The 21350-nt window shown below is 44.1% G+C and overlaps 1 protein-coding gene across 8 annotated transcripts in view; it reads right to left on the minus strand.

The window, feature by feature from the left end:
* Nucleotides 1-21350, minus strand: part of LOC147122334 (bromodomain-containing protein 3-like) — a 215899-nt gene that overhangs the window by 132182 nt on the left and 62367 nt on the right. For 5 of the 8 annotated variants that reach the window (XM_085983350.1, XM_085983351.1, XM_085983348.1 and 2 more), the window contains exons 2-4: nt 14454-14760; nt 10472-10609; nt 10247-10388 (exon numbers count right to left, since the gene is read on the minus strand). In XM_085983350.1, coding sequence (XP_085839476.1) covers nt 10247-10388; nt 10472-10609; nt 14454-14657 — 484 coding nt within the window. In that variant the 5' untranslated portion in view covers nt 14658-14760. Of the gene's footprint in view, nt 1-5629; nt 7817-10246; nt 10389-10471; nt 10610-14453; nt 14761-21350 lie in introns of those variants that run through there. The other 3 variants (XM_085983352.1, XM_085983355.1, XM_085983356.1) reach the window with 3 other exon arrangements.

The following is a 21350-nucleotide window of genomic DNA, read 5'->3' on the forward strand; positions in this document are numbered from 1 at the left end:
AGAGAGGATCTCATTGAAACTTATAAAATTCTAACAGGACTAGACAGACTAGATGCAGGAAGGATGTTCCCGATGGCGGGGGAGTCCAGAACTAGGGGTCACAGTCTAAGGATAAGGGGTAAGCCATTTAGGACTGAGATGAGGAGGAATTTCTTCACCCAGAGAGTGGTGAACCTGTGGAATTCTCTACCACAGAAGGCAGTTGAGGCCAATTCATTAAATATATTCAAGAAGGAGTTAGATATATTTCTTAAGGCTAAAGGGATCAAGGGATATGGGGAGAAAGCAGGGACAGGGTACTGAATTTGGATGATCAGCCATGGTCTCGTTGAGTGGTGGATCGGGCTTGGGGGGCCAAGTGGCCTACTCCTGCTCCTATCTTTCTATGCAAGATGCTCCTTAAAACCTACCTCTTTGATCAAGCTTTTGGTCATCTGCCCTAACATCTCCATATATGGCTCGGTGTCAAATTTTGTTTTTTTTGACAATGTTCCTGTGAAGCACCTTGGGACATTTTATTACGTGAAAGGCGCTATAAAAATACAAGTTGTTGTCGTTTACAACTGCACTTTCAAAAGCCCTACTGTCCAGCCACCACGACATTTCTGCAGTTACCGATCTGCTCAACCATGCCCTCATCTCCACCTTTGATGCCCTCGTCCCCATTAAAACCATTACTCTCTCTCACCCTGGCCGTTCCCCCTGGTACAGCCCACATTTCCACTGTCTTAAGTCCAAGGGACGTAGACTTGAACGGATATGGCGACAACTGGTTTCGCCATTCACCACCAGATATGGCTGGACCACATATGGCACCATCGGGTCCTGCTCTCATCTGCCAAAACTGCTCACTATTCCAGTATCATTCTGGAATGCAAAGATAACCCCCTAGCTTCTTTTCTCTACTGTAATCCATCTTCTTAAACCCCTCTCCCCTATCTCCTCCACCTTGACCTCCAACAACAAGTGCGAGGAGCTCATGGACTTTGTCACTAAGATTGAGACCATCCGATCAACTGCCTCTGCCACTTTCCTCCCTCCCGCTAGCCCACTGGGCCAAACTTCCCCCAGCCCACTGGACCAAACTTCCCCCACACTTGGCCCTGAACTCTCATCTTTCTCCAGTTCCTCTCCGATCTCCCCTCATGCCCTCTCCGAGCTCATCTTGTCCACGAGACCCATTTCCTGCTCCCTCAACCCTATTCCCATTAAACTGTTGACCACCCAACTTCTCTTCCTGGCTCCCATGTTAGTGGATATTGTTAACAGTGCTCTCTCCTCGGGTAGTCCCCCTCTCCTTCAAATCTGCAGTCACCACCCCTCTCCTCAAAAAAAACCCTAGCCCCCTCTGTCCTTGCAAACTACCGCCCCATCTCCAACCTCCCTTTCCTCTCCAAAGTTCTTGAACATGCCGTCACCTCCCAAATCTATAACCATTTTTCCCGGAACTCCATATTTGAATTCCTCCAAATCAGGAATCCGCCGCTGCTACAGTAATGGAATGACTCTCAAAGTCACAAATGACATCCTATGTGACTGTGACAAAGGTAAATTATCCCTTCGACCCATCTGCAGCCTTTGACACGGTTGACCACACCATCCTCCTCCCATACCTCTCCACCGTCATCCAGCTGGGTGGGACTACACTCGCCTGGTTCCATTCTTATCGATCTAATTGTAGCCAAAGAATCATCTGCAATGGCTTCTCTTACTGCTCCTGCATAGTTGCCTCTGGTGTCCCCCAAGGATTTATCTTTGGCCCCCTCCTATTCCTCATCTACATGCTGCCCCTCAGCAACATCATCCAAAAACAGAGCATCAGTTTCCACATGTACGCTGACAACACCCAGCTTTACCTCACCACCACCTCTCTTGACTCTTCCATGGTCTCTAAATTGTCAAACTGCTTGTCCGACATCCAGTACTGGATAAGCAGAAATTTCCTCCAATTGGGAAGACCGAAGCCATTGCCTTTGGTCCCTGCCACAACTGTCTGAAGCAACCTTGGTGTCATATTTGACCCTGAAATGAGCTTCCTACATATATCCGCGCCATCACTAAGGCTGCCCATTTCCACCTCCAAAACATCGCCCGATTCCACCCCTGCCTCAGCTCATCTGCAGCTGAAACCCTCATCCATGCCTTTTTTACCTCTAGACTTTACTATTCCAACGCACTCCTGGCTGGCCTCCCACGTTCTCCCCTCCGTAAACTTGAGGTCATCCAAAACTCTGCTGCCCGTGCCCTAACTCGCACCAAGTCCCGTTCACCCATCACCCCTATGCTCACTGACCTACACTGGCTCCTGGTTAAGCAATTCCAATTTTCCCGTGGCCATGAAATTAAAGTGTAAAAGTTCAAAAAACCTGTTAATGATTGGTCAACTAGATGTTAATGAAACTAATGGGCCCCCCGCCGCTGCCCATCGGGTCTGCTCAGCGCCGACAGACCCGACATTGAAAAAGGCGCATGGCGGCGGGTTGACAGTGGGGTCCCGACCCACTGTCAAAAAAAAAAACTTTCCCACTGATCCCACCTGCTGACCCCCTGGAAAATTTCGGCCATCATCCCAGCACTGGTCCCGAGGTGCAAGAACCTAGAGAATTGTTTATGGGGCAGCAAGATGTTGATTTTTCTGTTGAAGAAGCTCTCCTTCACAAATATCTCAAAACAGTAATTCCCACCCTTGCCCAATTGTGGTATATTTCTGGCTAACAAAATTACATCGTATTTACAGCACAGAAAACAGGCCATTCGGCCCAAAAGGTGCATCCTCCACACAAGCCTGTAATACATAAATGTTTTGCATATTGGAGCTGCCATAGCGTGCAACAAATGCACCTCAAATCAAATCAAGTCAACAGATATTTATAAATGGAGATTGCATTTCGAGACTTCAACCCATGATAAGAGCATAATTCTTAGTAATGCCTTTTATAATGGAAATTTTGTTTGTTGAGATGTAGTTGCAGATTTATATCACTGATGCTATGGCACAGCATTATGACAACAGGAAGCTAGACAGGAAATGTGCACAGATGCAAGATTTTTTTATGTAGATATATAGATACATATATGTAGACTTGGGTATGGGGGAACATCTAAATTTGCAGACACAAATAGGGTGTGTGGTTAGCTCAAGGACTATAAAGGTTAAACTGACGGCAGATGACATTTAATGCAGAGAAATGAGGTGAGAAAGAATAAGAATGAAACATACACTAAATAGGTTATAAGTAAAGACACAGGAGTTCAGATATGTCAATCTTTAAAAGTGGGAGTTAATAAAGCTGTCTTAAATAACAGCATGAGATACAGTACTAGTTTTTATAAAGAGAGATATAAAGGCAAAAGATGCAATGCTAAACCTCTACAAATCATTGTTTAAGCTGCAGTTGTGCCCAATTTTGGGCACTGTGCTTTAGGAAACGATATTAGGACTAGATGTCAGGGCTGTGGGGAAGTTAGAGAAGATTCAACAAGTTAATGCAATCTATATTTTAAAATTAAAATATTAAATTGTTTTAAAATTCTAAGTACAAAAACTAAATGCTGTTTTAATTAAGTTGCTCAATTCAAATTATTGGATAATTCAAATTGACAGGAGTATAATGGGGGAGCGGTTTTAGTTACGAGGATAGACTAGAGAAACTGGGGCTCTTTTCACTGCAGCAGGGGAAATCTGATAGAGGTGTAAAATTATAAAGGGTTTTGAAAATGTTAAATCAGGATAAACTATATCCATGATCAGTGACTAGAGGGCATAAATAAGACTAAAAGGGAAATAGCAGAAACGTATTTATTTTTGTGCAGGGGGTTGTTAAGACATGGAACACAAAGTGTTAAAGGGAAGTGGATACACATACATAGAGGAATAGGACTAAGTAGATAGAAGTTATAGACAGCGCAGGTGCGATGACCTGAATGGCCTCCTATTGTGCTGAAAAATTCTATTATACTGCAACAGTATCTTGCAGTCAACGTTTAAGAATGAAATGTAGCTACTGGAGTGGGTGGGATCACTCCAATTTTTAAAATAGTAAAAGTAGTCATTAGTCATTAATAATGGCCCCAGCTTGGTAGAACTTTTGTAGAATCCTACCGTGTACCTAACCGAGCCACGTGAATTATTCCCTTACTTGTACCTTATTTCCCCTACCACCTCAGCTAGCTCCACAGGACGCACCAATTGATCACAGAAGGACTGATCTAACGGAATCCTAACACCAGCAAAAACAAACCCGTCATACTCAGAGGCTCATGTCTGAGATTTTGATGGATACAAATCCTGTAAAATTCACAGAATTCCTGGTTAAAATATACTTGCTCACTCTCTGCAGCTCCTGTCTTATTCCTATTTGCTACAACTGCTTCTGCCCATTATAGCTGTCCATTTAGCAATTTCCCCATTTTATCTCCTGGTCAAAGGACTGCTGCCTGGCTCCGAACAGAATAAATTCCATTTTTTTTTAAATTTGTTTTTATGGGATGTGGGCATCATTGGCAGGGCCAACATTTATTGCCCATCCCTAGTTGCCCTCGAGAAGGTGGTGACGAGCCGCCTTCTTGAACCGCTGCAGTCCGTGTGGTGAAGGTACTCCCACAGTGCTGTTAGGTAGGGAGTTCCAGCGACGATGAAGGATCGGCGATATATTTCTAAGTCAGGATGGTGTATGACTTGGAGGGGAACTTGGAGGTGGTGGTGTTCCCATGCACCTGCTGCCATTGTCCTTCTAGGTGGAAGAGGCCGCGGGTTTGGGAGGTGCTGCCGAAGGAGCCTTGGCGAGTTACTGCAGTACATCTTGCAGATGGTACACACTGCAGCCATGGTACGCCGGTGGTGGAGGGAGTGAATGTTTATGGTGGTGGATGGGGTGCCAATCAAGCGGGCTGCTTTGTCCTGGATGGTGTCGTGCTTCTTGAGTGTTGTTGGAGCTGCACTCATCCAGGCAAGTGGAGAGTATTCCATCACACTCCTTACCTGTGCCTTGTAGATGGTGGAAAGGCTTTGGGGAGTCAGGAGGTGAGACACTCACCGCTGAATACCTAGCCTCTGGCCCGCTCTTGTTGTCACAGTATTTATTTGGCTGGTCCAGTTAAGTTTCTAGTCAATGGTGACCCCCAGGATGTTGACGGTGGGGGATTCGGCAATGGTAATGCTGTTTAACGTCAAGGGGCGGTGGTTAGACTCTCGCTTGTTGGAGAGAGTCATTGCCTGGCACTTCTGTGGCGCGAATGTTACCTGCCACTTATCAGCCCAAGCCTGAACGTCGTCCAGGTCTTGTTGCATGCGGGCATGGACTGCTTCATTATCTGAGGAGTTGTGAATGGCACTGAACACTGCAGTCAGCGGCGAACATCCCCATTTCTGACCTTATGTTGGAGGGATGGTCGTTTGTTCTGTTAAGAGTATGTTTAGCCTGTATTAGTTCTCAATAGTTACTTCAAAGTTATAAACATTGTGCTGCATCTCCAGCTGGTGGAACTCAGTCTGCAGCATGGACAGGCTCTCCAAATTATTTCTTTGTGACTGAAGCTTAGTTCATTACGTGTCCTCACAATACTACCTGGAGAATTTCACGTAAGTATGCCTTAGAGGCCAAGATTTTGTTTTCCTGTAGGTACTTACCAATTACTGCCTCTAATCTTTGTATGAAGGCAAGGCCCAACAGCAAATTATAGTTCATTCTTCATTGTAGGAGCAAAGCTGAGGGAGACTGGAGCATGAAGTAACTATTTGGTCAATTTCTGTCCCACTGCTCACACCTTCCTGTCAAATCTCGTATCCTGCCAAATCTCGTATCCAAAAGCTATCAATTTGTGAATATACCTCATGGCATGGAGAATAAATACATAGAATTCCACATGTGGGGGTGGTGTAGCCTTCATACATATCCCAGGACCATCTTCTTGCCAAACTCCACAAGATAACACTGGGCCCCCGGATGTTTGGGTAGTTCTCCAATTCTAGAAGGAATAACCACTAGGAACAGTATTAGGGGAATGTGTGTTATCCAGAATGATCGTTCCATGCCAAAACAAACCAGTCATTATAATATACCTCCCCTTCAGATTCCATACACAGTAATGCATTGTAAATGGAATAGAATTATGAATGAATATTGCCACCCTCAAAATTATTTTGAATTAAAAGCAGTGCATTTGCCCCCACTGATCATTTAAGCTTCGGGTATTCTTTCTCAACCAAATAAGTCTTCTATAAAAGGCTCTGGTTGTAGAATTTTAAAGCACTTGGCACTTCATCAGATTTTGGATTCCCCTCACATTCTAGAAGACTCACTTACTAACCGGTCATCATAAGTCTTCAAACCTCAGCTCTCTGACTTCATATTCTTGATCCTGCTCTAACTGCACAACCCCAATAGCTACTTGTAGCCCTCTCCTGAACAGAGCAGAAGCATCTATAAAAATGCATACACAAGACAAGTAATAAGTCAAACCAGGATACTACCCCAAAATCTTTCAGACTTGGTTCCCCTCCTTCTAATTAGATATTCCATTCCCTCATATTCTCTCTTCCCAAATCTAAAAATCATTACATCCTCCTTTCTCAAATAGCCCATAAACTATATCAAATAACTACTATGGTAAGCTATAAATACTTCAATCGTGTTAAAATCAAGACATTTCTCATCTAAAGAGAGAGAAATCTCATCAACAACAAGCATTCATATAGTGCCTTTAATGTAGTAAAATGTCCCAATGTGATTCACAGGAGCATTATCAAACAACATTTGACACCGAGCCACATAAGGAGATATTAGAGCAGTGGTGCATTTTAAAGAATGTCTTAAAAGGAGATAAGAGGTAGAGAGGCGGAGAGGTTTAGGGAGGGAATTCCTTGAGTTTAGGGCCTTGGCAGCTGAAGGCAAAGCCGCCAATGGTGGCGCAATTAAAATCAGGGATGCGCAAGAGGCCAGAATTGGAGGAGCGCAGATATCTCGGATAGTTGTAGGGCTGGAGGAGGTTACAGAGATAGGGAGGTTACAGAGATAGGGAGGGGCGAGCCCATGGAGGGATTTGAAAACAAGAATGAGAAATTTCAAAAAAAACGAGTCATTGCTTCACCGGGGACCAATGTTGGTCAGCGAGCACAGGGGTATGGGTGATCGGGGCTTGGTGCGAGTTAGGACACGGGCAGCAGAGTTTTGGATGACCTCAAGTTTACGGATTGTAGAACGTGGGAAGCTGGCGTGGAGTGCATCAGCATCATCAAATCTAGAGCCAACAAACACGTGGATGAGGGTTTCAGCAGCAAATGAGCTGAGGCAGGGCGGAGTCGGGCAATGTTAGAGGTGGAAATAGGCGGCCTTAGTGATGGCACGCATATGTGGTTGGAAGCTCAGCTCGGGGTCAAATCGGACACCAAGGTTGCAAACAGTCTGGTTCAGCCTCAGACAGTTGCCAGGGAGAGGGATGGAGTCAGTAGCTAGGGAACGGAGTTTGTGGCATAGTCCTCTTTCAAAACAAAGCTTCCCGTTTGAGCAGCCTACTCCATTAAGCAAACCAATACTTGCGAGTGATCCTTCCAATCTCTCCAAAATAAAGCCCTTCTCTTACTTCTAAATTGCCTCCATGCTTTCCAAGAACAAACCCATGGATCCTGCTCCTCCATTCCAGTTAGGAAAGGTGCTCTGGGCCATCAACTGGAACAAAACGCTCATGTTCCCATAATGATAGCATCCATTTATGTTCAAGATTGTATTTACCATCGGTTCCTCTCTTCTTCCAGAATAAGGGTAGCTGAACACAAACCACCACATTAATACACTCATTTCCTTAGCTGCTTCTCCCCTCCTCTCCACACCCCCCCCCCCCCTCTTTTCCAAAACAGTTTACTATGAATGCTCTCCAATAAATCCAAATCTGAAAATTTTGGTCTGTTGTCTAGTTTGTCAATTTGTAATTTGTCATTTTCCAGACTTATCATTTTCAAGCTGTCCTTTTTTGTGAAAACACAAGAACTAAACAAGAAATCCTCATGCGTGTTAAATTTTTGTTCAACAGTAAAGATTCTGAGAACTATCTTCATCAATTTTCTGGCAGGCAGAATAGAAGAGGCCACACTGAATGCCACAATCACCAAGGCGCCTTCTGATTCTATTAAACGGAGTCCAATGCTTCTGCAGTTCATAAGAAAAAAGAACATAAGAAACAGGAGCACGAGTAGGCCATAAGGCCCCTCGAGCCTGCTCCGCCATTCAGTAAAATCATGGCTGATTCGACCTCAACTCCACTTTCCCCACCCGATCTCATAATTCCCCTAGAGTCCAAAAAATCTATCAATCTCAGCCTTGAATACACTCAAATGACTGAGTATCCACAGCCCTCTGGGGTAGAAAATTCCAAAGATTCACAACCCTCGGGAGTGAAAAAATTTATCCTCCTCAGTCCTAAATGGCCAACCCCTTATCCTGAGACTATGCCACCTAGTTCTAGACTCTCCAGCCAGGGGAAACAACCTCTCAGCATCTACCCTGTCAATCCCCCTCAGAATCTTGTATGTTTCAATGAGATCACACCTCATTCTTCTAAACGCCAGAGAGTATAGGCTCAATCTACTCAATCTCTCGTCATAGGATAACCCTCTCACCCCAGGAATCAATCTATATGACAGGACAAGGAAGATCTTCAAATTATAACTTTCCAGCTTTTGGTCACTGTTCTTTCTTGCTGCTTCGAGAACCTGCAATTTACCTTGAAACATGAGCATTTTGATGATACCATGTGGCCTCTCGTAGCCAGATTATAACTGCAGTGAGCAATATGCCTGGTCATTTTCCAGCTTCAGAGACTCTGACAATCCCAGATGCCTGGGTAGGATGTGCTGAAAATAGGCTATATTATTTAGTTATAAAAACAGAAAATGCTGGAAATACTCAGGTCAGGCAGCGTCTGTGGAGAGAGAGAAAAAGAGTTAACGTTTCAGGTCGATGACCCTTCGTTAGAACGTTCTGACAAAAGTTCATCGACCTGAAACGTTAACTCTGTTTCTCTCTCCACAGATGCTGCCTGACCTGCTGAGTATTTCCAGCATTTTCTGTTTTTATTTCAGATTTCCAGCATCCACAGTATTTTGCTTTTGTATATTAGTTTATCAGCTACCACCATCTTTCTTTTCTGCACATCAATCTCCTTCAAGATATATTCTCAGTGGTCTTCCAATTCCCAATCCTGGCTCTGTTTTGCCTCATCTGATTTTGATTTATACAGTTTTAAGGTCTACTAACTACCTCAGGATCATTACCTAATTTAGTGTTGGCTCGTGAGGGAGCCCACTGACGTGCAGCTGCCAGAGATGACCAGGATCTCCAGGGTTGGTCAGGCTTGGGTTTCCTTTCCCCACCACTCCCCATTGTGTTTCTTTATTATTTTGTTTGGGGTTCAGAAGATATGGAGAATCCCTGTTTCACAACCATCTTAAACCCAAATTGTGGGTTAGGATGGCTGGAGAAGCAGCGAGAGATTCACCAATCTGTTGCCATCTTTACCAATGCATCACATGACTTAAAACTTCCTTTTATTTAATTCAGTCCTCCATTTTTCTCTCTCACCTTCCTTAACTTCTTCATTTTTCCTTGCAGTCTTTTTCTCTTCCTTGTAGTTCTAGCCTAGTTTGACACCGGCAACACCAAAGCCATCTTGGTATGCTCCCACCAGAAACTCCACACTAGAGCCCACTACAATCCCTCCCCTGTTGCGCAGTCAGGCCGACCTTGGTGCCCCCTTTGACTCCAAGCTGATTTTCAAACCCCCACATCATATCCATCAAGATCACCTATTTCCACCTCTGCAGTATCATTGGCCTCTGACCCTAGCCATCCCCAAATACAGAGTTCAACCTCCTTATCCTCATTTACAAATGCCTCTATTGCTCTATCTCTGCAACCTCTCCCTACATTCCAGCTTGCGCACTTCACTAAGACTGCAGCAAACTCTGCTTCCCTCCTTCTGTTCCACCAGCGATAGAGTCTTGAACCTTCACCTCCCCCCTGCACCCCCAACTCAAATTCTCTTCCAAAACTCCTCCAATTTGCTATAATTCACTTGATGTTATACCAGGTTATAAAAAGGTGCAGGACTACGGCTACTGCCTTTCCTCCACCCCCCCCCCCCCTCACACCCCATACAGTTTACATTACAGAAGATTCAGAATGCATGCCACCTTCCTCACAACCAAAGAGCATGTTATAAATAAAAAGCAGGTATTTGTCAAATTGATTACCTGGTCCTTTTCTTCTTTTGCCACTCCCTCCTCTTTTGTTACCAATCACTGGAAGTTCTTTTTCATCTTGTGGCATTTGTGCCACCTTCTGTAGAAAAAGTTTCTCCAATGCTTTTGCCATTAGAACTATGTCATCACCTGGCTATAAACAGACATTAGTTATATCTTTTATTAACATAACACAAAAAACATTCATGCAATTATAAAAAAGGTGTAATAACATACCCGATTATATACATAACAGTTGGTAAACAGTGTATTTAAGTCTTCTATACACTCCATAGCTTTAAAGTAATACTTGTTTTCCAAGCGTTTTTTGATTGTACCTAAATCCATTGGCTTCTTGGTTATCTGATAATAATCCTATGAAAAAAATAACCAGACTGAGCAGCAGCACGTAGATGGAGTCATGATATATTTCAGAAAAAAAATCACAAACTAGTTACTAGGTTTAATTACTCCCTTCTTCTAATCGATTCCCCCACGTAAGAGTACTTGAAACATCACTTTTTTTTTTAATAAAGTACACGCTTTAAAACAACCCCCCACACACTGAGCAAACCGTAAGCCAAGTCTTTCCCTTCCTCAGCCTTGATGCTTATCACCCATTATTTTGGATATAAAATGTGGACTTTAATCAAATAACAGAAAGACCCATAATTAAAACATGAATTATCAGATCAAACATTTTAATCTTCTATTAGGGCAAATTAGAGATTTTTTTTTAATAAAAGGGACTTGATAGATAAACAGAATGCAGTAGATGTAGTATACATGGATGTGCATTCAGAAGTCATTCAGTTAGGCATTTCAAGAGGTATGTGACAAAAATTCAGGAGTATGGCATGAGGAAATATAGCAGCATGGATAGAAAGTTGATTGAATGCTAGGAAACAAATATTTAGGGTCAATGTGTGTTGCTCATATTTCAGAAGGGCTGTAAGTGGTGTACCACAGGGGTATGGCTGGATCGACTTTTGTTCTCGGTAGATACAGATGATTTGGACTTAGGAAGCGCAATCTTGAAATTTGCCAATGACACAAAAGTGGAACTGGGCTGGCAGACAGTACGATGACTGCAAAATATTGCGAGAAAACAAACAGGTTATGTGCAGACAGACAGAAGATGCCACTTGATGTGGAGAAGGTCAAGGTAACACATCTTGCAAGGGAAAACGAGGAATACAATCAATGGAAAGATGATCAAAGATGTTGCGGTTCAAATAAATTGTTAACAACAGAAAATGCTGGAAACACTCAGCAGGCCAGGCAGCATCCGTGGAGAGAGAAACAGAGTTAACGTTCCAGGTCTGGGACCCTTCATCAAATAAATTGTTCCCTGAAAGTAAGTGTGCAGGCAGATAAATCCTTAAAAATGGCCAACAGCTTTTGGGTTTTATAAAATAGGGGTATAGTGTACAAGAGTAAACTAGTATGATAAATTTGTACAAAACAAGAGTACTTTGTATTGTTTTGGGTGTCCCATTATAGAAAACAGTACTAGCAATCCAGAACGCGAAATTCAAATCCCACCAAGGCAGTGAGAATTTACATTCAGTTTTTTTTTTTTTTTAAAAGCTGGAAATAAAAAGTTGGGTGTCAGTAATAGTGACCATGAAGCCATTGGATTGTTATAAAATCCCAACTGGTTCACGAATGTCCTTTAGAAAAAGGACTTACCTGGTCTGGCGTGTACGTGACTTGTGTCCCACACCAATGTGGTTGATTCTAAACTGCCCTCTGAAGTAGCCTAGCAAGCCATTCAGTTGAATCAAACCCAACTGAAGGGGTTCAAGAAGGCCCACCACCATCTTCTCAGGGCAATTAATATTGGCCTTGCCAGCGACGCCCACGTCAAGAATCAGTAAAAAAAAAAGATATCAAAGCCACAGAGAACAGATTGACCAGGATGATGACGAGCATAGGAAACTATAGTTACAAGAAGAGACTTCAGATACTGGGGCTATTTCCACTGAAGCAGAAAAGGCTAAAAGGAGATGTAAATTAAGTTTTTTTCAATTATGTTTTCATAGAGTACATAGGGAAAGTCCATTCTTTCTGGCTGGCGAGTCAGTAACAAGAGGTCATCAACTTAAAATAGGCACCAAGAGTGATTAGGAGGACTTCCTGTTATGCAGACCTGTTGGCCTCATCAGTAGTTGGGAAAATGCTGGAATCTATTATAAAGGATGCAATAACTGGACACTTAGGAACATGGATTTATGAAAGGGAAATCCTGTTTGATAAACCTATTGGAATTCTTTGAGGATGTAATTAGTGGAGTAGACAAAGGGGAACCGGTAGATGTGTTGTATCTGGATTTTCAGAAGGCCTTCGAGAAGGTCCCACACAAGAGGTTGGTGAACAAAATTAGGGCACATGGAATTGGGGGTAATATATTAGCATGGATTGAGAATTGGTGAACAGGCAGAAAACAAAGAGTAGGGATAAACGGGTCTTTTTCAGGATGGTAGACTGTGACTAGTGGGGTACCGCAAGGATCGGTGCTTGGGCCCCATCTATATCAATGATTTGGATGAGGGGACTAAATGTAACATTTCCAAATTTGCTGATGATACAAAGCTAGGTGGCAGTGTCAGTTGCGAAGAGGCTTCAAGGGGATCGCGACAGGCTCAGTGAGTGGGCGAGAACATGGCAGATGGAATATAATGTAGGTAAATGTGAAGTTATCCACTTTGGTAGAAAAAACAGAAAGGCAGAGTATTTCCTAAATGGTGAAAGATTGGGGAATGCAGATGCTCAAAGAGACCTGGGTGTCCTTGTACACGAGTTACTGAAAGTGAATGTGCAGGTGCAGCAAGACATTAGGAAGGCAAATGGTATGCTGGCCTTCATTACAAGAGGATTTGAGTACAGGAGTAAAGAAGTCTTACTCCAATTATATAGGACCTTGGTGAGACCACTGCTGGAGTATTGTGTACAATTTTGGTCTCCTTACCTAAGGAAGGATATACTTGCCATAGAGGGAGTGCAACGAAGGTTCATGAGATTGATTCCTGGGAAGGCGGGACTGTCGTATGAGAAGAGATTGAGTAAACTAGGCCTGTATTCTCTTGAATTCAGAAAAAGGAGGGGATCTCATTGAAGCATACAAAATTATTACAGGGCTTGATAGGGTGGATGCTGGGAGAATGTTTCCCTTGGCGGGGATGTTTAGTACCAGGGGCCACAGCCTCAGGATAAAAGGGTAGGCCATTCAGGACTGAGATGAGAAGAAATTTCTTCACACAGAGGGTGGTGAATCTTTGGAATTCTCTACCCCAGAGGGCTGTGGAGGCTCAGTCATTGGGTATATTCAAAACAGAAGTCGATAGATTTCAGACAAGTAAAGGCATCAAGGGGTATGGCGATAGGGCTGGTGAATGGAGTTGAGGCAGAAGATCAGCCATGATCTCATTGAATGGCAGAGCAAGCTCAAAGGGCCGAATGGCCTGCTCTTATGTTGGAGCATGGAATGCATGTCATTGCTTTAAGGCAGAATCCACGACATATTTTAAGGGTAAACATTTGAAGCAGAGGATTATACAGGGTTATCGGGAGAATGCGGGGCAGTGGGATTTGTTTTAGATTACTCTAGCAAAGAACTAGTATAGATACAATGGGCTGAATGGCCCCCTTCCATGCTGTAAATGACTATGGTTCTAGTTGTCTACCCTTTACCGAAGATCTAGGAGTACAGCAGTAAACCCCCAGACTTCTCTAACTTGTCTAATATTTGAATCTGTCTACCCTCACCGGGTTACATAGCAATCAACTGCCCCTTTACAAAAAAAAAACCCCACTCAGCCCCAAGTGCATATTCCTCTCCACTGAAGCCAGCAAGTAGGAATAATGGACAATAAATTTCAAAAGGCACAACCCGTATCAGCAAAGCTGAAAGTGGGTATCCAAATGCAAAGTTCTTATGTATGCAACATAAAAGTATTGACTATATTTGCATTTGCTGCCATTGTTACTCATGTTTCTGTCGCAATGCAAGACAGGCTGCCCATACATCAAAATCAAACAACTAAAATTTTCCTGTGTCAGACACATCTTAAAAATTTGGGCCTCAGCCCGCCCAATAAATTTTTAGAAATCTGATCTGCAGTTTAATTTGTCAATAACTGCTGCTGCTAAATAAACCATGGCAGTGTAATTAAATACAGCGCTATATGTTCTAAATCAGATAAAATACAATTCTTACAGGCAAGTTTAGCTTCACAGCATCAACAGGTTGTTGGAATGGCCACGCAAAATGGTGCTTCCACAAAGCTTTAACCACCACGTTCTGCAAATACTGCAGCTGATTCGTCATACGGCTGGGTCTCTTTGGGTTGCGATATTCTGGTGGCCGTGGATTCACGATTGCATGTTCATGCTGGGGTCTTTTTTCTACAGTCGATGTCATTTTGGAATTTCAAACTTCTTGTGCTCAGCCAACAGATTTTTTAAACTTTCTTTTCAATGCTCTTGACAGATCATTTAATCCCATTGTGGCTTCATAGTGCAATCTGTTAAATATGAACAATACACTTTAGAAAAGATTGCTCTTTTTACTTCAATTTATATCACAAAACTTTGACCTCGGCTATCAATGAATTCAGACTGCATAAACATTTTTAGGAAGAAGGAAGTGTCGTTGGACGCAAAACAAGCGCAAGCAAAAGATTCAATTGATGCCAATGCTGAAAATGCAGAGATACAATTGAATGAGGCATCTTAGCATTGTCCCATCTGGGGAAGCAGACATCATGCCATACTTTCACAAAGTGGGATTTTACAAGTGCTGGAAAGGAGAGTTTGCAACCATCGGATCAAATCAAAGCTCTGCAGTCCTGCCACATCCAGTCGTGAGTGGTGGTGGACAATTAAACAGTTAACAGGAGGAGAAGGCTCCAAAAATATCCCCATCTTCAATGATGGTGGAGCCCAGCACGTGAGTGCAAAAGACAAGGCTGAAGCATTTGCAACTATCTTCAGCCAGAAGTGCCGAGTGGATGATCCATCTCGGCCTCCTCCGGAGGTCCCCAGCATCACAGATGCCAGTCCTCAGCCCATTCAATTCACGCCACGTGATGTCAAGAAACGGCTGAAGACACTGGATACTGCAAAGGCTATGGGCCCTGACAACATTCCGGCAATAGTACTGAAGACTTGTGCTCCAGAACTAGCTGCGCCTCTAGCCAAGTTGTTCCAGTACAGCTACAACACTGGCATCTACCCAGCAATGTGGAAAATTGCCCAAGTATGTCCGGTCTACAAAAAGCAGGACAAATCCGACCCGGCCAATTACCGTCCCATCAGTCTACTCTCAATCAGCAGCAAAGTGATGGAAGGTGTCGTCGACACTGCTATCAAGCGGCACTTACTCAGCAATAACCTGCTAACCGACGCCCAGTTTGGGTTCCGCCAGGGCCACTCAGCTCCTGACCTCATTACAGCCTTGGTCCAAACATGGACAAAAGAGCTGAATTCCAGAGGTGAGGTGAGAGTGACTGCCCTTGACATCAAGGCAGCATTTGATCGAGTGTGGCATCAAGGAGCCCTAGCAAAACTGAAGTCAATGGGAATCAAAGGGAAAACTCTCCATTGGTTGGAATCATACCTAGCACAAAGGAAGTTGGCTGTGGTTGTTGGAGGTCATTCATCTCAATCACATGACATCACTGCAGGAGTTCCTCAGGGCAGTGTCCTAGGCCCAACCATCTTCAGCTGTTTCATCAATGACCTTCCCTCCATCATAAGGTCAGAAGTGGGGATGTTCGCTGATGATTGCACACTGTTCAGCACCATTCGAGACTCGTCAGATACTGACGCAGTCCGTGTCCATATGCAGCAAGACCTGGACAACATTCAGACTTGGGCTGACAAGTGGCAAGTAACATTCGCACCACACAAGTGCCAGGCAATGACCATCTCCAACAAGCGAGACTCTAACCATCTCCCCTTGACATTCAATGGCATTACCATCGCTGAATCCCTCACTATCAACATCCTGGGGGTTACCATTGATCAGAAACTGAACCAGCCATATAAATACTGTGGCTACAAGAGCAGGCCAGAGGCTGGGAATTCTGCGGCGAGTGTCTCACCTCCTGACTCCCCAAAGCCTTTCCACCATCTACAAGGCACAAGTCAGGAGTGTGATGGAATACTCTCCACTTGCCTGGATGAGTGCAGCTCCAACAACACTCAAGAAGCTCGACACCATTCAGGATAAAGCAGCCGCTTGATTGGCACTTCATCCACCTTCAACATTCACTCCCTCCACCACCGGCGCACTGTGGCTGCAGTGTGTACCATCTACAAGATGCACTGCAGCAACTCGCCAAAGCTCCTTCAACAGCACCTTCCAAACCTGCGACCTCTACCACTTAGAAGGACAAGGGCAGCAGACGCATGGGAACATCACCACCTACAAGTTCCCCTCCAAGCCACACACCATCCTGACTTGGACCTGTATCGCCGTTCCTTCACTGTCGCTGGGCCAAAATCCTGCAACTCCCTGATGCGCCTCAATAACTTCAAGGCTCAATGTTAACTGGATAAAACAAGGCTTTTATTAGCAAAGAAAGATGCCGGTGTCTTCACCTAGCATTCTAGTGTTCTGCTGCAAGACAAGCCTGGGCTTGTCTTAAGTAGGGCCCGGTATGGGCGGAGCCGACACACCCAATGGGGAGAAAGGGGGCGGTGCACTATATACAATACAAGGTAAGACACAGGAGCAGGCAATACAATATATGTAGTTAAATACAGAGTCTGATGAATGACATATTTCATCACACTCCCTTCCTAACAGCATTGTGGGTGTACCTACACCATATGGACTGCAGCGGTTCAATGCGGCGGCTCACCACCATCTTCTCAAGGGCAATTAGGGACGGGCACTAAATGCAGGCCTAGCCAGCGACGCCCACATCCCATCAATGAATAAAAAAAAGAGTATTGATGGCCAGACAGTAAATTGGCTTCAGCCAAGAATGCAATCGGGAAGGAGACTACCAGTTCAATGCAGCCCTGCCTAGTATTAGAATAAGCAACATTCAAGACCATTTTGTTCTGCTCAACGGCTTAAATCTAATACAACAGCAAAATATTGCAGATGCTGGAAATCTGAAATAACAGAAAATGCTGGAAACACTCAGCAGGCCAGGCAGCATCCGTGGAGAGAGAGAGAGAGAGAGAGAGAGAGAGAGAGAGAGAGAGAGAGAGAAACAGAGTTAACGTTTCAGGTCTGTGACCCTTTGTCAGAACTGGAAAAAGTTGGAGATGTAACGGGTTTTAAGCAGTTGCAGAGGCAGGGAAACGGGGTGGGGAGAGGGGAGGGAGGAACTGAAGGAATAGTCTGTGCTAGGATTGAACTCAGGAGAGATAAAATGTTGCAAATAGGGATGGCAGAATCATCAACAGCTGCCATGTGGAAAAATGGGGGGGGGGGTTTAATACAGGAAACTTTCTGGTATCCGGCATGGACGGGACCGACGTGTTGCCGGTTCATCAACAATTCCGGATAACCGAACGCTATAGTAAAAGATACGGAGCTCAGAGCTCCGTATAAAGTAACAAACCTGAACTGCTTCAAAACAATCGACACAAGTTGCAAGCGTCTCTGCAGCTTAGCAACAGCTTCAGCGACACCCTTGCACAGCAACAAATCAAGCCAACTCCTGAATTTTGCTGGTAGATAGAGCGTTCCGGTTATTTAGGGGCCGGTTAATCGAAAGTTTCCTGTAGTCTGAAATTGTTGAACTCAATGTTGGTGTCCAGAAGGCTGTAAATGGCCTAATCGAAAGATGAGGTGCTGTTCCTCGAGCTTTGGTTGAGCTTCATTGGAACAGTGGAAGAGGCCAAGGACAGAGAGGGAGTGGAGCGGAAAATTAAAGTGACAAGCGACCGGAAGCTCAGGGTCACCTTTATGGACTGAACGGAGGTGTTCCGCAAAGCGGTCACCCAATCTGCGTTTGGTCTCCCCAATGTAGAGGAGACCACATCAGAAGCAGCAAATACAGTATACGAGATTGTAAAAGTACAAGTAAATTAGATTGCAAGTAGTACAAGTAAATCGCTGTTTCACCTGGAATGGGTGTTTGGAGCCCTGGACAGTGGGAAGGGAGGAGGTAAAAGGGCAGGTGTTGCATCCCCTGCGCTTGCACGGGAAGGTACCGTGGGGAGGGATGGGGCTGTTGGGGGTGATTGAGGAGTGGATAAGTGTGTTGCGAAGGGAGCGGTCCCTTCGGAATGCTGAAAGGGGAGGTGAGGGGAAGATGCGTTTGGTGGTGGGATCACGTTGGAGGTGGCAGAAATGGCAGAGGATGATCCGTTGAATGTGGAGGCTGGTGGGGTGAAAGGGGAGGACAAGGGGAACCCTATCGTGGTTCTGGGAGGGAGAAGGGGCGAAAGCAGAAGTGCGGGAAATGGAATGGACATGGTCGAGGGCCCTGCCAACCATGGTAGAGGGGAATCCTCGGTTGAGGAAAAAGGAAGACATATCGGAAGCACTGGTAATGGAAGGTGGCATCATCAGAACAGATGCAGCGAAGACGGAGAAACTGGAAGAATGGAACAGAGTCCTTACAGGAATCGGGGTGGGAGGAAGTGTAGTTCAGGTAGCTGTGGGAGTCAGTGGGCTTGTAGTGGATGTTTGTCGATAGCCTATCGCCAGAAATGGAGACAGAGAAGTCAAGGAAGGGAAGATAAGAGTTGGAGATGAACCATGTGAAGGCGAGGAAAGGGTGGAAATTGGAAGCAAAGTGAATTAAAATTTCCAGTTCAGGGAGAAAACAGGAAATGGCACCAATACAGTCATCAATGTACTGAAAAAGGCTTAAATCTAATACAGGAAACTTTGGTTTATCCAGAGGTTAACTGTCCGGAATGTTCGATCCACCAGCAAAAATCAGGAGCCATTTCGTTAGGTTTTTTTTCTTTTCGTTGCTTTTTTTTCCACCAGTCAGGCTCTGCAAGGTGTAGCTGAAGCTGTTGCTTAGCTACATAGACGCTTGCAAGGTACGGCCGACTGTTTAGAAGCTGTGGGTTTGTTGCTAGATACGGAGCTCAAAATCTCCGTATGTTTTAACATTAGCGCTGGTTTGTCCGGCAGTTTTGATGGGACGGCAACAGCTCGGTCCCGGATATCAAAGTTTCCTTACAAGGATATCTATCATTTCAGGTTAAATTGGCAGTGATCAAGACCCATGAGACATTAATCTCTCCCTGGGAGAGACTAGAGAAGTGGGATTGTTCTTAGAGCAGGGAAGGTTAAGGCAAGATTAAGATTGGTCCTCAACATTATGAAAGGTTTTGATAGAGTAAATAAGGAGAAACTGTTTCCACTGGCAGGAGGGTCAATAACCAGAGGACACAAATTTAAGATAATTGGCAAAAGAACCCGGGGGGGGGGGGGGGGAACTTTAAGGAAGGCATTAAGAGACTAAAAAAATTGGTGGATAAATTTCATGTTATTGTGTAATTTTTTGAATTTATTTTGTTTAAACCATTACTTTGGACATTAGAAATTGGAGGAAGTATTTATTTTTCAAAAAGCATTGAAAAATTTTACAGGAAATGAGTATCCTGCAGGACACATTAAAACAGTGGTTGTTATGTAATAGGCAATGTGCAGCACCTGTAATGCTGAAAGTCTCATCACAGCATCATCTAACAGTGTCATAAGTAATTGTAGCCAATGTGGACGAGATTCCCCATAAGAGCTGGTTTGCATAGGAGTTTAAATACATTAAGCTGAGAGAGTGTGTTTCTCTGCATCCTAAATTTGAGGGTTTTTAAAAAAATGCAGCGGAGCTTTGAAAGCATAATCTCTGATCGTCACTTGTGTTTTGTTGGTAGTTAGAAAATGCAAATATTCAAAATACTCAACATGAGGCACACACGAGGGAGAGAGCAAGTCAAAGACAGACAGAAATATACTTCCAGGAAACAATCCTAAATGCCCAATTTAAATGTTCTGCAGAACTCTTGGAAAGTTACAAAATCAATGCTGCTAGACCTGGGACAACTGCATCCTACCCTCACTGTCAGACAATTGCCCCCTCTCTCCCCCCTTACTGGTAAGGAACAGCAGAAATCCACTAGTCAACTAAGCCTCACATTCCACCCAACACTAGGTTCCACCTCCATGCTGCCAAACTCCATCAGCCCCATCACACCACTGCCTACTCCCAGAACAGTGCCCCCAGCACAGGACCTCCGTACCTGTGCTATCAAAGTGCAGCTAAACCCCATCACCCTACCCGAACAGGGATTTGCCACGTTTCGCCTGTACATGGAAGATAACTAACTAGTTAGGAATTAGCTGGGGAACAGAAGGATCTCCTCTAAATGTGTAATGTTTCAGCACCATATCCCAATCCAGTGGCCAATGTTGAAGGCAACTTAAGAAATGGGAAGCCTTCTCTTTCTCTGAAAAGATAGGAAAGACCATTCAAAATACCATGAGCAACTTGGGCTGAAGGGCACAATGGGACTGTTCTGATTTTGTTGATTGTTTTTGGGTGGGGCACCAGGTGAACTGCATTTTTAACAGCTACAGGCTTTCAATAGCTGTGGATAGAACCACTTGCATATCATTGTGTGTGCTGTATTTATTTTACTTTTATCATTTATTTTTAAAATAGAGGCACAACGACATAATGGGAAGGATATAGCGCCATATTGGGTGGTTGGTATTTGTCCCAGTAGCAGCTCAGTACAAAGCCTAAAACTGTGCCAAGCATCTTTAACAAAAGGTGAATGCCCTCTAATCTGATGTAACTGGAGTTTTATGAAGACCAACGGAATTTCTGGTGTACAAGTTATTTTCTGCTTTGTTAAAAGTTATTAACCTCAAGGTTTAAGTCTGAACTGTTTTAGGAGGGAGCGTCACGTAGCAGGGAGCAGAAAGAGTGTCAGTTAGCATTCGGAGATAATGAAGGCTCTGTAATGCACCCAACGAGTCAGCATGCGAGATTAGAAATTGTGTTAGTTCTCAGGCAAATTTTGGATTTAAGAGCAAGGCCGTTTTCTACAATAGTCCAAAATTCAACATCACACTTAGTTGGCATCTTTAAACAGTAAAGCTCCCAGTATGCTTAATATGCTTCCA

Source organism: Somniosus microcephalus, chromosome 3, assembly GCF_052327205.1.
Source record: "Somniosus microcephalus isolate GS21.2 chromosome 3, FLI_Smic_1.0, whole genome shotgun sequence".
NCBI lineage: Eukaryota > Metazoa > Chordata > Chondrichthyes > Squaliformes > Somniosidae > Somniosus > Somniosus microcephalus.